At 35.3% G+C, this 12,980-nt stretch overlaps 1 protein-coding gene across 1 annotated transcript in view; it reads right to left on the reverse strand.

Annotated features, from left to right (window-relative positions):
• Positions 1–12,980, reverse strand: part of LOC126744473 (Fanconi anemia group M protein) — a 42,741-nt gene that overhangs the window by 6,212 nt on the left and 23,549 nt on the right. Inside the window, exons 15-16 of the mRNA XM_050451912.1 lie at positions 7,889–8,707; positions 6,900–7,633 (exon numbers count right to left, since the gene is read on the reverse strand). Of these exons, the coding sequence (XP_050307869.1) occupies positions 6,900–7,633; positions 7,889–8,707 (1,553 nt within the window). The remainder of the gene's footprint in view (positions 1–6,899; positions 7,634–7,888; positions 8,708–12,980) is intronic.

Here is a 12,980-nt window from a genome sequence, read left to right on the forward strand (position 1 = left end):
CCTATTTTATATTCTAGCGTGTCAGAAATGTGATTCCATACAAGGCCCAAGGTTTTAGAAGGAATATCTGTATCAAAAGAAATCGAATGTATTGAGGAATCAGAAGTTAAGGTCGGCTCATTTGAAGCCCATTTTCTAAGTGGAAATCCATACTTCATAAGAAGATCATGGATGTCTTCTTTAATTTGTCTAAGTTCATCGACTGTTTGTGCGCCGGTTAAAAGGTTATCAACGTAAAAATCACGCTGTATTATGTTAGAAATCTTTGGACAGTCTTTAGCATGTATTTTACCTACTTCCTGCAAAGATCTAGTAGCCAGAAATGCAGCAGAGGCTGTACCGTATGTAACGGTGGACAAATCGTAAGTTAAAATCGGCTCATTAATATTAGCACGCCAAAGAATTCTCTGAAGTTTACGATATTCAGGGGCTACATAGACCTGTCGATACATTTTTTCAATGTCACCACTGAGAACTACAGGATGTATACGATACCGTAAGAGAATTAAGAAAAGACTGTTTTGGACATTAGGTCCCACCATAAGTAAATTCTTTAAAGAAAAACCTGAGTCAGATTTACAGGAAGCATCGAAAACGACCCGTAGTTTAGTTGTAGTGGAGCTTAATTTAAGCACACAGTGGTGCGGTAAAAAATACCCAGAAGTATCATTTTGATTCTCAGACAGGGTCATGTGACCGAGTTTTTCATATTCTGTTATAAAATCTTGATAAGTACGTTTTAAATCAGGGCTTTTATTCAGTTTCCCTTCAAGATTTAAAAAACGACTTGTAGCTGTCAACTTCGAGTCCCCAAGACGATCAATGGAGTCCTTAAGAGGAAGATGTACTACAAATTTACCATCAGGGGCTCTAGAAGTGTGCTGAGAGAAATGTTCCTCGCAAAAGGTTTCCTCTGGTGATAAGTATTTAGTTTTAGGAAATTCCTCTACCTCCCAAAATTTAGTTAGCTGATTGTCAATTGAAGTTGTAAAAAAGCACTGTGTCTCTGAGCAAAGGCTTGAACTAAGATTAGTTTGTAAAGGACCAGAAATAATCCATCCAAAATGTGTCTTTTGCAAAATTGGAAGTCCTCGACCCAATTTTATTTGACCAATATGGATCAGTTCCCAGAAAATGTCTGCTCCGAGCAGTAAGTCAATAGGTTTTGCAGAGCTGAAATCGGGGTCAGCCAATGCAATATTTTTGGGAATATGCAATAAACTGGAGTCAAAGGATATAGCTGGAATATTTCCAGTTATAGATTTAAGTACAAGACACGATATGTTCGCCTCAAAGTTAGAAAAATTGGATTGGACTTTAGCAAAAACTCTAGAATTTATGGTTTCAATTTTCTGACTGATACCAGTGATAGAATGTTTAATATTTTCAATAGGAAGTTGTAACAAGTTGCAAAGTCTTTCTGAAATGAAATTGGATTGGCTTCCACTGTCTAGGAGTACTCTACACAAGTGTGACTTATCTGTAGTGTCAAAAACTTTGATGATAGCAGTGGATAATAATACAGTGTTTAAATTAAGTTTTTCATTTACCACTAAACTACAAGGTGAGTATATAAGAGGAGTGTGCATCACATGTGTAGACAAAGAGGTTGTGGCTACGTCTTTCAAGTCAGTCTCAGTGCTGTTGGAATAAGAAGAGGTAGATGTGTTATTATTATTGGTTTGTACAGTCCCAGAATCGGTTCTGTTGAAATGTAGAAGGGTATGGTGGAATTTTCCACATTTTCTACATCCAGACGACCTACAGTTTTTAGTTGCATGGCCTATAGAAAGGCAGTTAATACATAACTTCATTTGTTTAGCATTATTTAATTTTTCAATAGCAGAAATTTGTAAAAACTGAGGACATGTGTAGATGAGATGTTCTTTTTGACAAAACGTGCATTTTTTATTACTGTTAGTGGCGACAAAGGATTGAGAAGTATTTTTGTGAAAGTTGGGGTGTGATTGGCGAGGCCTTTCGATTTTGTTTGAAGCGTTTCTTAAAGAGCTATTTTCGAAAGACTCTAAAATTCGGCATCTGTCTTTTAAAAAATCTATAAGTTCCTTGTAAGTAGGGAGTTCTTCAATAAAGGTTTTGGAATCCCAAGCTCTTCTAGTCATATTGTCAAATTTACCTGTCACAATATGACAGATTAAGGCATCCCAATGTTCTGTAGGCATCTTTAAAACCGTCAAGGCGCCCATGTGCTTCTGTAAGCCGTCAAGTATGACTCTAAGGCCACGTCCAGATTCACGTGATAAAGATGGCAAATTAAAAATAGCCGTTATATGGTTGCTGACTAAAATCTGTTTGTTTTCGAATCTCTCATTTAAGATGTTCCAGGCTACATCATAATTGGCGTCAGAGATTTCAAGTGATGAGATAGTTTCAGCTGCCACACCCTTTAGAGAGAGGCGCAAGTAATGAAATTTTTTGGCTGGTGTCAGTTTGAAATTGCTATGTATTAAAGAATTAAAAGTGTCTCTAAAAAACAACCATTGGTCATATGAACCGTCAAACGTTGGAAGGTTTATTGGAGGCAGTCTAATGTTGGCTAAATCATCATTAGAATTGGATGCTAAATTAGTTTCCACGTTTGGAGTTAAAACCTGCGGCTGCATCTGGTCAATTAAAAATTTGCTCGCTTCAGATGTTATGCGGTAGAATTTATTTTCAAATTGTTCAGACTCACTGTCATGTTCATCAAAATCAATATCAGTCTCCGTAGCGGCAATCTTTAACTGAGCAGCGTTAAAATCTTCCAACAATTGATCAGCCTTTTGCGCACGCATTTTGAGTTCCACCAAATCAGTTTGAGAAAGATTTCTGTTTGACTTAATAGCTTGAAAATAGTTTTCAAACCGTGTAAGAGCAGCTTTAGTAGCCTTTCTTTTATTTCTTGCGTCAGCCATCTCGAATAGTTAATAATACAAATATACAAGTAGTTTCAAAGAAATTGTTCAAAATAGAGGCAAAGTAATAAAACAATGCAATTAAATAGGTTTCTCAGAACACTTAATTAAAATGCATGTAAAGTTATCAAACCTACGTAAGTAACACCAAAAATGTGTAAAATATCTAATAAAGTAGGTATATTAAATGTCAAAATTTGATAAAATGTAAATAGTAGAAATCACCATCAAAGGGAGTGTGAAATACCAAAAGAAATGAGTGTAAATAGGTATAGTATACCAGCAAAATGTGTAATATATTGCAACGTAAACAAATGTCAGTTAAAGGTATTAATTTTGTCACCAAAGTAGCATCAAATATAACGAAATCGTTTGTAAATCAATGTAAAGTACCATCAAAGTAACCACCATAAAGTAACACAAATACAAAGCAGTTTAAGTTTATTAAAAAAAAATAAACAAATAAATCAAACAGAGGCCTGTAAAAGTAAAGGAAAGAAAGTGAGAAAGGAACGCACTAACCTGTAGTGAAATAAGCAAAACCAATCGGTGTTCCCTGAGAAGACGGTCTTGTTGTTTCCGTCGTCAAAAAGGCAAAATATCCAAACTTGTGTCGATTGGGTCGGCGGTCGGCGTTTCTTCCAGTTCAAGCCACAAATAAATGCGGTAAAAGCCTCGTTGAAAGTCCCGTACGGATGTTAAAATGCAGTAAAATTCCGTTCAGGAGTCAAATCCAGCGACGAAGGACCATAAAATGTAGTGTGTGGCGTTCAGATTATTTGCATTTCACGTTAATTAAAAAACAACATTTATTTGCCAAACACAGTAATAAGTACAGTATAAATTATTAAATTAAATAGTATGACGCCATTGCTTGCGTCGTCAGAAAGTCAAGAACGAGAGAGTCCGTCGTTCCCACTTCTACCTCGCGCGGCGCTCTCTTCGCGCATGGTGACGTCGTGATATGGAAGGGATGCGGTATTGCCAAGCGTTTACAAAAATAACTGTCGACCAGACAACCAGACAACAAGGTAATACGACAATAGACAAACTACGACGTCTTACATTAAATTGAAGCCCTGTTATTGAAATTATGAACTAGTATTAGGGTAAATATCCTCTGCCATTGGGTCAAAAAACTCGATGACAAATGTTTTGAATAAATTTGAATTTGATTATCCATTTTTTTCCTTATCTGGATAGCGCCATCTAGAAGTCATGCTTTAAAAAATGAATTAAGGTATCTGGCGCGGAAAAGGAATATTATTGGAAAAATTAATTAAAAAAAAAAGAAACAAAACTAAATTAGAAAACAAAACTAAAGTCTATAACATGAGCGGTATTTAAAAATTCTACACTCGCAGAGCCGAGAATTTTGCGTATTCTCTGTTTATGCGCCTCTTTTAGTTCATCAAGAATTTCCAGTGTTGTCATATAGAGCGCATTCCCTAAAAGTAAATATTCTAGAGACGTCAGATCGGGGCTTCTAGCTGGCCATTTAATTTCGCACCTTTTACCAGCACTTCAGTTTGGAAAAGTTATGTCAAAAAACCTTCAACCATATTATTGGCCACATTATTTGAAAACTATGACATGCCCATATTAAAATAAATATTTTTAACCTTATTTGTTTGCGAATTATTAGGGGGTTCCGGGACAATTAGACATTTGGCCTACACAACACCCTAAGGATTCCTTAACTTGCATGAGATATTATTAAAATTTCACTTTATCCCTTACGCTCCAGCATGTCACAATTATGTGAGTCTTATTAATATGGGATATAAACATCAAAATGATATTTTAACTGTCCAAAACGATACGACACGATTGTGCAAGACACCTCTTTATGCTTTTAACGCACGGGCTGGATTTAGTAGCCATATTGACTTCGGCAGAGGAGCATGAATTGTGACTTGTGATGGCGAATAACGGTAAGTTTTAATTAAAATTAATTTAAACCGTGTTTTTAATGTCAAATTATTTAAGTAATGCATTGTTTTCCCTAATAAGCTCAAAAATATTTCAAAATATTTTGCGGCCATTTTTAGAAGTGCGTACTATGTCGCTGTATCACAATTGTAACGGTTGGGAGCCAACCAAAACAAGAAAATTCGGTACCGTTTTTTAATAGTTATGTTTTTTCTAGGATCCAAGAGATTATTGAACTTGGAGTGGCTCGCAGTCAATCCAGATGACCTGTATGAACTCCTTGATGACCTTGAGTCCGATTTCGCCAAGTCCGATTTCCCAGCCAAAAAAACTCTTCTGCTCCAACATGGGTAAAGCAGCCATTTGAAGGCAAAGAAATCCCTACTATGTTTGATAACCATGAACCTGAGCCAGTTTTGAGTCCATGGGGTTATTTTAGTAGATATTTCAATGATGAGTTTTTTGAAATGGGGGCAGGGTTAACTTCTCAGTATTACTTGCAACAACATGGTAGGGAAATGACTCCAAAATTGACTGATGAAGAAATTAGGCAATTTTTTGGTATGCATGCAATTATGGGATGTTTTAAGTTTCCTAGAATCCACCTTTACTGGAGTATCAAATATCGATTACCTCTCATAGCTAATGTTATGGCGCGTGACAGGTTTTATAAACTTCGAACGAATTTTCACGTAGACGATAATCTATCAGTATCGGATGATTTCAAAAAGAAGAATCATCTCTGAAAAGTTCAACCAATGATAGACCGAGTTCGACAAAGATGTCTTGAAATTCATATCCAGAGAATGGTTGTTTTTCAATTGATGAGCAAATGATACCCTTTTTAGGACGATGTCCTATACGTCAATTTGTCAAAAATAAACCAAGCAACAAAATAAATAAATAAGCAACTTGGTTTAGGGCCATCAGTTATTCTTCGTTTAATACAAACCTTGCCACCTGGAAGCTTTATTTTTTTTGACCGATATTTTTCCACAATACCATTATTTGAAAAATTAAAAGAATTAAAAATGGAAGGAACGGGAACCATAATGACAAACAGAGTAAAAGGATGTGTATTTCAAAAAGATGCTACTATGAAAAGAGGCTACGCAGAAGTGCACGTAAAAAATGATACGAAAGTATGTTTGACAAAATGGAAAAATAAAAAATCAGTCGTCATGGTATCTACGGCTTTTTTTACTGGTTCTACAGTAAAAACTGTTCAGAGATGGGATAAAAACACAAAAAAACATATAGAAGTATCCTGTCCAAATGTAATTAAAGTTTATAATGAAAAGATGGGCGGAGTTGATATTTGTGATCAAATGAGTGAGGCTTATCGAACATACTTTAAAACCCGAAAATGGACATTTAAAACCATTCTACACTTATTTGATATAGCTATTGTGAATAGCTGGATGGAATATCGAAATGACTGTAAAAAAAATGGATATAGCTCAAAGCAAATCTTAGATTTTTTGCAGTTTCGACTTGCATTAGATGAATTTATGGTTTGTGGAACAAAAAAAAAATCTAAACGCTCAAACGGATAAAAATGAAGAACCATCTGCTAAGAAGGTAAGATATACACCTCTACCTTGTGAAGATAAAAGATTCGATGGGTTTGATTATTGGCCAGTACATGAGGATCAAAAAAATCCCAACGCTTGTCGCCTGGAATCCTGTCAAAGTAGATCAAGAATCAAATGTATTAAGTGTAATATTTACTTATGTTTACAAAAAAAAACAAAATTGCTTCAAAATATTTCATGTTAAGTAGTGTATTTTCGTAGAAATAAACATTTTCAATATATTTTTCGTTTTTTTTTCACATTTGTGCCAGTATCATTTTGACTCCTATCCAACACAATCGTGAGAGTCCCTAAAATCTTATCAAATGTGATTTTTTTTTTCTGAAAAAAATTAGGATCTCTAATGAGGTCATAATAAGCATTGGCGTAAAGTTTTGTCTCAAAATTCTAAAAAAAGTAGACTCGGGAGCGTAAGGGTTATACTATTAAACGTGTAAAATATACAAGCTACACTTACCTTTGTACTTTTCTTTTTCCGAACAGCAACAAAACTTGTCTCTACTGGTTCAAAATCATCTTCCGACGAAGACGCCTGTTCTTTGCTTATCCATCCGGTTTTTGAAATCTTCTTTCTCGTTATATTTGTAGGTTTCCTAAATATACTGTTATTTAAAATGTTACCTTTTCTTTCTAGGGCCTTATCGCATATGGAGGGTACTCGCTCTTTTCTTTTAAAAGGCGTTTTTAATAAAATATCGCTAGTATTCAAAATTGCGCTTTCTTCCAACGGATTTCGACTGGTAGAAGATCCTTTATGAAAGGAAACTTCCGCTCTACCGCATACAAAGCTTTTGTTTTCAATACTATTTTCATTATTATTAGTACACTTGTCTTGAGTGGTTTCATTTAACATATCAACCATTTGCGTAATTGGAATTTTCAAATTATTCAAAGAAGGTTTTATGCTTTGGTTTAAGTTATTTGGTTCACACGTCGAATCAATGATTTGCGTTATTGGCACATCGGAATTTGTAAATTTTCTGAGGTTATTGTCTATATTACACGATTTACTTATATTGGCCACGTTTCTCATGGAAGGTTTTTTAATAGGTTTAATGCTTTTATTTAAGGAGGTGTCAAATGTCTCTCGTTGAGGCAACGTGGGTGAGAGAAGAAATTCTTCCTCTGAACTTATCATAATTGACTCATTTAATGGTACGTTGCAGTCATTCTTCTCCAATAACTCTAAATCTAAAAATTAGTAATGTAAACTTTATTTGAAAAGCAATTTAGATTTTTAAATACACTCTATTTTAACAATAATCGTAGATGAAGTTCGTAGGTTTAGGATAATAACGAAGAAATTATATTGACATTTTGCTCTGTAATGCTTGTAAGTTACTTTTCAGAACTTGATGAATAAACACGATACTTTTAAGATTCCGCTGAATTTCCTTCTTAAAAATCTTAGATTGTCTATTCAAAACCCAATTAACCTAGACTTACCTTGAGGACTAGGCGTTCTATCTTCATCCAATTTAAAACTTCTTTCCTTACATATAGGCGACTTGATCGTATCAGCCAATCCAAAGTAAGCCAAATCACAAAAATCATCCAAATCACTACCGATAATGTCACTATCGCTATGATTTTTATCTGTAGCATTCACCGGATACTCACTCCTCACGGCGACATCATGAACATTGTCTATTTCAGGCGAATATATAATGGTTTCTTGAGAACTATTCTGGTGCTCCTCAGGTTTTAACAGCTCGTCTAGAGACTCTAACATAAAGAACTCGCATAACTCTTTTTCACTTATCGGTTTAAGTTCTTCTCTTTGTTGGCTAAAGGGAGATGGAGTAATGGCTTCGATTTCCCTAAAAGTGTCTTTTAGTTTTGAATAATTTGACGGAGCCTCAAAGCAAAATTGCTTCTCATCTATTGGTTCTTCAAACACATCTTCCTCTTCAAAATCTGATCCCAGATCAAGAACGGTATCCTTTAAACATTCAATTTGCTCATTGGTGCCATCTAGGGACGCTATCATTTTATCTATATCTTCCATGTTAATTTTTTTAATTACTTCCTCGCTTGGTATCATCACTGATAAGTTGTTGTTGACAAAGTTTAATGCAAACTTTTCGCAATCGATTTGATCACAATACGAACATTTTTTGGTGTCATTGGCACTGCTCGATGTAAGATAATTCGATAATAATTTGAATAATGGTTCGGTTTGGAATGCTGAGCTGAGAGGTGAAATCTTTTCTGTGCACTCCGGAGTAAATGTGTCGAGTGAGTCTTTTTGAGTGGTTTGAGTAACTAAAATACAGAAAAGTTAAATGGAAGCATGATAAAACTAATAGTTTGATGAAAAATTATTAGTCTATTCCATGTTTTTATTCTAATTTTCTAATATGTGTATTTAATGCTGTGAAACATTTTTAATTTTTATTTATTGATATTAAATTGGTGAACCTAAAAGGACATATCATCAGTTTTAATTAAAATTATACAGTGCATCCCAAAAGTTATGTCTAAATTCATTTAAAATTCAGGGGTGTATTTGAAAAAAAAAACGCTCGGACCCGTCGATTTTTAATTCAAGTTGCGCATTTTTGTACGTGAAGTTTGTATATACAGGGTTGCTCAAAAATAAATTACGACCATCAACTTAATTTTTACAAATGAAGCACCTTTTTTTATTTCATCTTTGAAACGTCTCGTTGCACATTTTCAATCATTTCCGGAGTTATGGCGCGCACTTCTCTGCGAATTCTCTCTTTCAAGTCGTCTAGATTATTTGGCCTATTAACAAATACCTTCGACTTGAGGTATCCCCACAAAAAAAAGTCCATTGGTGTTAGGTCAGGCGACCTTGCAGGCCATTCGATGGGTCCTCTCCTTCCTATCCACCGATTGGGAAAGGTTTCATCCAAAAATGTACGCACAGTGGCAGCATAGTGCGGAGGAGCGCCATCTTGCTGGAAAATTATTTCTTCGTCAGGATAGTCTGGGTCCAATAGATTTGGAAATAAAGCTAGTAATGCTGGAACTAATTCAAATTGGAGAAAATCGAGTTACACTTGTCCCGTTAAAGTCTGTTCAAAGAAAAAGGGACCTATTACTCTTCCGCGCACTATTCCACACCACACATTTAGTTTTTGAGGGCACTGGGTGTTTGCAATGCGGATTTTCTGTTGCCCAATATCGACAATTTTGTCTATTCACACTACAATTCAAACAGAACGTGGCTTCATCGGAAAAAATAATATTTGTTACTAAATTATTATTTAGATTGCACAGGATTTCTAAGCGTTCACAAAACTCATTTCGCCTATCGAAATCGTCATCAAATAACTCTTACACAGGAATTAGTCGTCCATACACATACATTATTTCGTTTCAAAAATCGTGGCGTGTTAAGATGTGACGGTTATCATGCATGAAAGAACGGCATGGTAAAAAGACCGTCAGTACCATACACTTGAAAAAGTATCCAAATGATTTAGCATGTGATTGCGCGTGGTACATCAGTATCAAGGGAAAAATCGTATGTGTGTGGGCAAAAAGTGTCATTTATAGTGTCGTTTGAAACTGCATGTGATCATGCATAAATTTTCAACGTCGTTGCGCGACGAGTTACGCTATGCCTTCGAGTAGTTCGAGTGAATGTTTGTGGTTTGTTGACTGTGAAATGAATAAAAAGAAAAAAAAAATCGTATTGTTGCATGTGCGGTTCTGGCCATGGAAACCACGAAAAATAAAAAGAAAAAACGACGTATATGGCAGAAAAAATGGCTGGCTGAGTGAGAAAAATATAGTCACATGTCGCTTTTGCGAGAATTGAGAGATAATGATCCAGGCGACTTTAAAAATTACTTAAGGATGGAGAGCAATACGTTTGATGAACTTCTGAGTTTAATGCGACCATATCTTAGTAAACAAGATACTGCAATGAGACAAAGTATACCTGCCGATGAACGACTTATTGCCACTCTTCGTTTTCTTGCTACTGGACGTAGTTATGAAGATCTTAAATTCACTACAGGAATATCTGCTCAAGCTTTAGGACGCATGTTACCCGAAACATGCAAGGCTCTATATGAGGTATTACATAAGGATTACTTGAAGGTAAGTTTAGAATATTTTTTTTATGTTAAGCTTATATCAGTTATTTTACATGTTAAAATACGTTGAAAAATCTGACACCAACTGTCCTGCATTTTGTGGCTGCTCCTGATGTTCCAGGTGATGGTGCTGGTGAAGATATTATTGATGATAGCAAACTGGGCGAAGAAAAAGTATTTCGATTTTGAGACTGAAAGTCGAAAATACTAGTGTCTTAATTGATTTAGAGCAGCTTTATGTAATATTTTTGTAATCAGGGTTTCAGCGTACAACTGTTGACTCTCATTCAACTTTCTATGTTTTGTGGCAACAAATTTCCCGAAAGCTGTACTTTCTGATTCTTCATCACAGTTTTTCAATGCGTCCGTGCAACTTTTCATAAATATTTGCTGTTGCATCTCATGTGGTGTCACCTTCGTCTTTGCTCTTTTGACAGGTGTTTTGAAAATCTGTAAAATACAAAAATCATTTTATGGTAAAAAACATGCCGTGTGAGAACACTAACTAACAGTTGAAGACGTTTTAGTCAGTTTTATAAAAGTTGGAACGTCAACAATAAAAAAAATTAATTGATTGGTTTTCTTAATTCTAAATAAGCTATTTAGCCAAAAGGTTCAAAAAATACTAGTAATACATACTTAACAACATTTTAATAATTTTGCTGTAACTTAATGAAAATAAATTTCGTATTGATTCTTTTATTTTAGATGCCGTTAAGTGAAGACGGTTGGAGAATCGTTGCTGAAGGCTTTAACTCACAATGGGAGATACCAAACTGTGAAGGCGCCATCGATGGAAAACATTCGCATATTTCCGCCACCAAATACAGGCGCATTGTATTATAACTATAAGAACTTTTATAGTATTGTGTTAATGGCGATCGTGAACGCAGAATATGAGTTCTTGTATGTTGATGTTGGAAAAAATGGTCGACTATCAGATGGTGGAGTACTAGGATACACGACGTTTTTCAGACATTCAATTTCAGATCGACTTAATTTGTCTCATATTACGGAAACTACTGCAAATTTAAACTTCGTGTTTATAGGAGATGAAGAATTTGCTTTACATGACCATATTTTAAAACCATTTCCACAAAGGGATCTTACTCATGAAAGGCGATTATATAATTACAGATTATCAAGGGGAAGAAATGTTGTTGAGAATGTTTTCGGTTTGATTGCAGCCAGATTTCGAATTTTGCATAGGCCTATAAACGTTGCCGTTCATAAAGTTTGTTACTTTATAATGGCTATATGTGTACTTCATAACTTTCTAAAGAGAAAAGCAAGATCATATGTTAGTGGGAATGCGTTGGATTCAGTAAATGCAACCTCTCACGAAATAAATTACAATGCCGAATGGCGAGAAAGTGAAGAATAACTTGTTGGTCTAAGAACTGTACGACAGAGTAATTATTTATCAGCAAAATCAAATCGCGATAAATATGTTACCTACTTTAGTGGAGAAGGTGCAGTACCTTGGCAAAAGGACATGCTAACGAAGGGAAAAGCCTGAACAATTCTATAACTTATAGTTTAAATTTGAATATTTACACAAAAAAATAAAATATAAAGTTTGAGTGGACACTAAATTATCAGCAATAAATAAAACTGAAATAATATAAAATGTATACTAACCATTTCATTGCTTTCACCTTTTTCCTTCTCCTTTCTAGAAGCAGCACGTGGTTGTTGTTCTTCAACTGAAGAAATTTGGCTATTTTCTGTAGCGTTTTCCTCAAGGTTATCACCGGTCTCAAAAGCAGAGGTCTCTTCGAAGGATGACGGACTGTTCGCCATAGTATCAAAACTCTCTGTAGGTAACTCATAATCTCGGGTAAACATTAATAAATCGAAATACCAGAGACTTGGCACATACTGACTATCACTAGAAGCGCCACTTCTCTTAAATTTTTCAGATTTTTTAAGCTCTTTTCGAAACGAACCCCTCATCGATGGAACTTTCTTAGAGACAAGGTCTCGATCAGCATTTGGATCGACCTTGCGATAAAATTGCACTAGTGCATCATATCCCAATTTTTAAGTTTCTATTCACATAATCCTTCGATTTCACTTTCCACAATGCTGGATGAGACCTATAGATCTCTATGAATTCTGTTAAGAATTCTTTGGTGGCGAGACGAATATCAGTCATAATAAAAATCTAAAATAGCAACTACTTAAAATACGTAGTAACTTTAAAAGACCCTGGTGTGGAGTGTGGGTACAGAACTCGACGTAAGCAGTACTCCCCACACTCCAACGGAATGCACGTTTAAACTCTCCTCCCGATCTATCATTTTGCGTGCGCATAACACTCACGCTCATGATTTTCCACGTGTTTTTAGAGATGACACGATAAACCGTGCAAAATAACGTCTGTGTATGGCTAGCTAATACCTTTGTAGGGGTGATATTTGTGCTTTTTAACTATTCGGTGAACTATAGATTTCGCCATCTGT

The sequence above is a fragment of the Anthonomus grandis genome, chromosome 14 (genome assembly GCF_022605725.1).
Source record: "Anthonomus grandis grandis chromosome 14, icAntGran1.3, whole genome shotgun sequence".
In the NCBI taxonomy this organism is placed as follows: domain Eukaryota; kingdom Metazoa; phylum Arthropoda; class Insecta; order Coleoptera; family Curculionidae; genus Anthonomus; species Anthonomus grandis.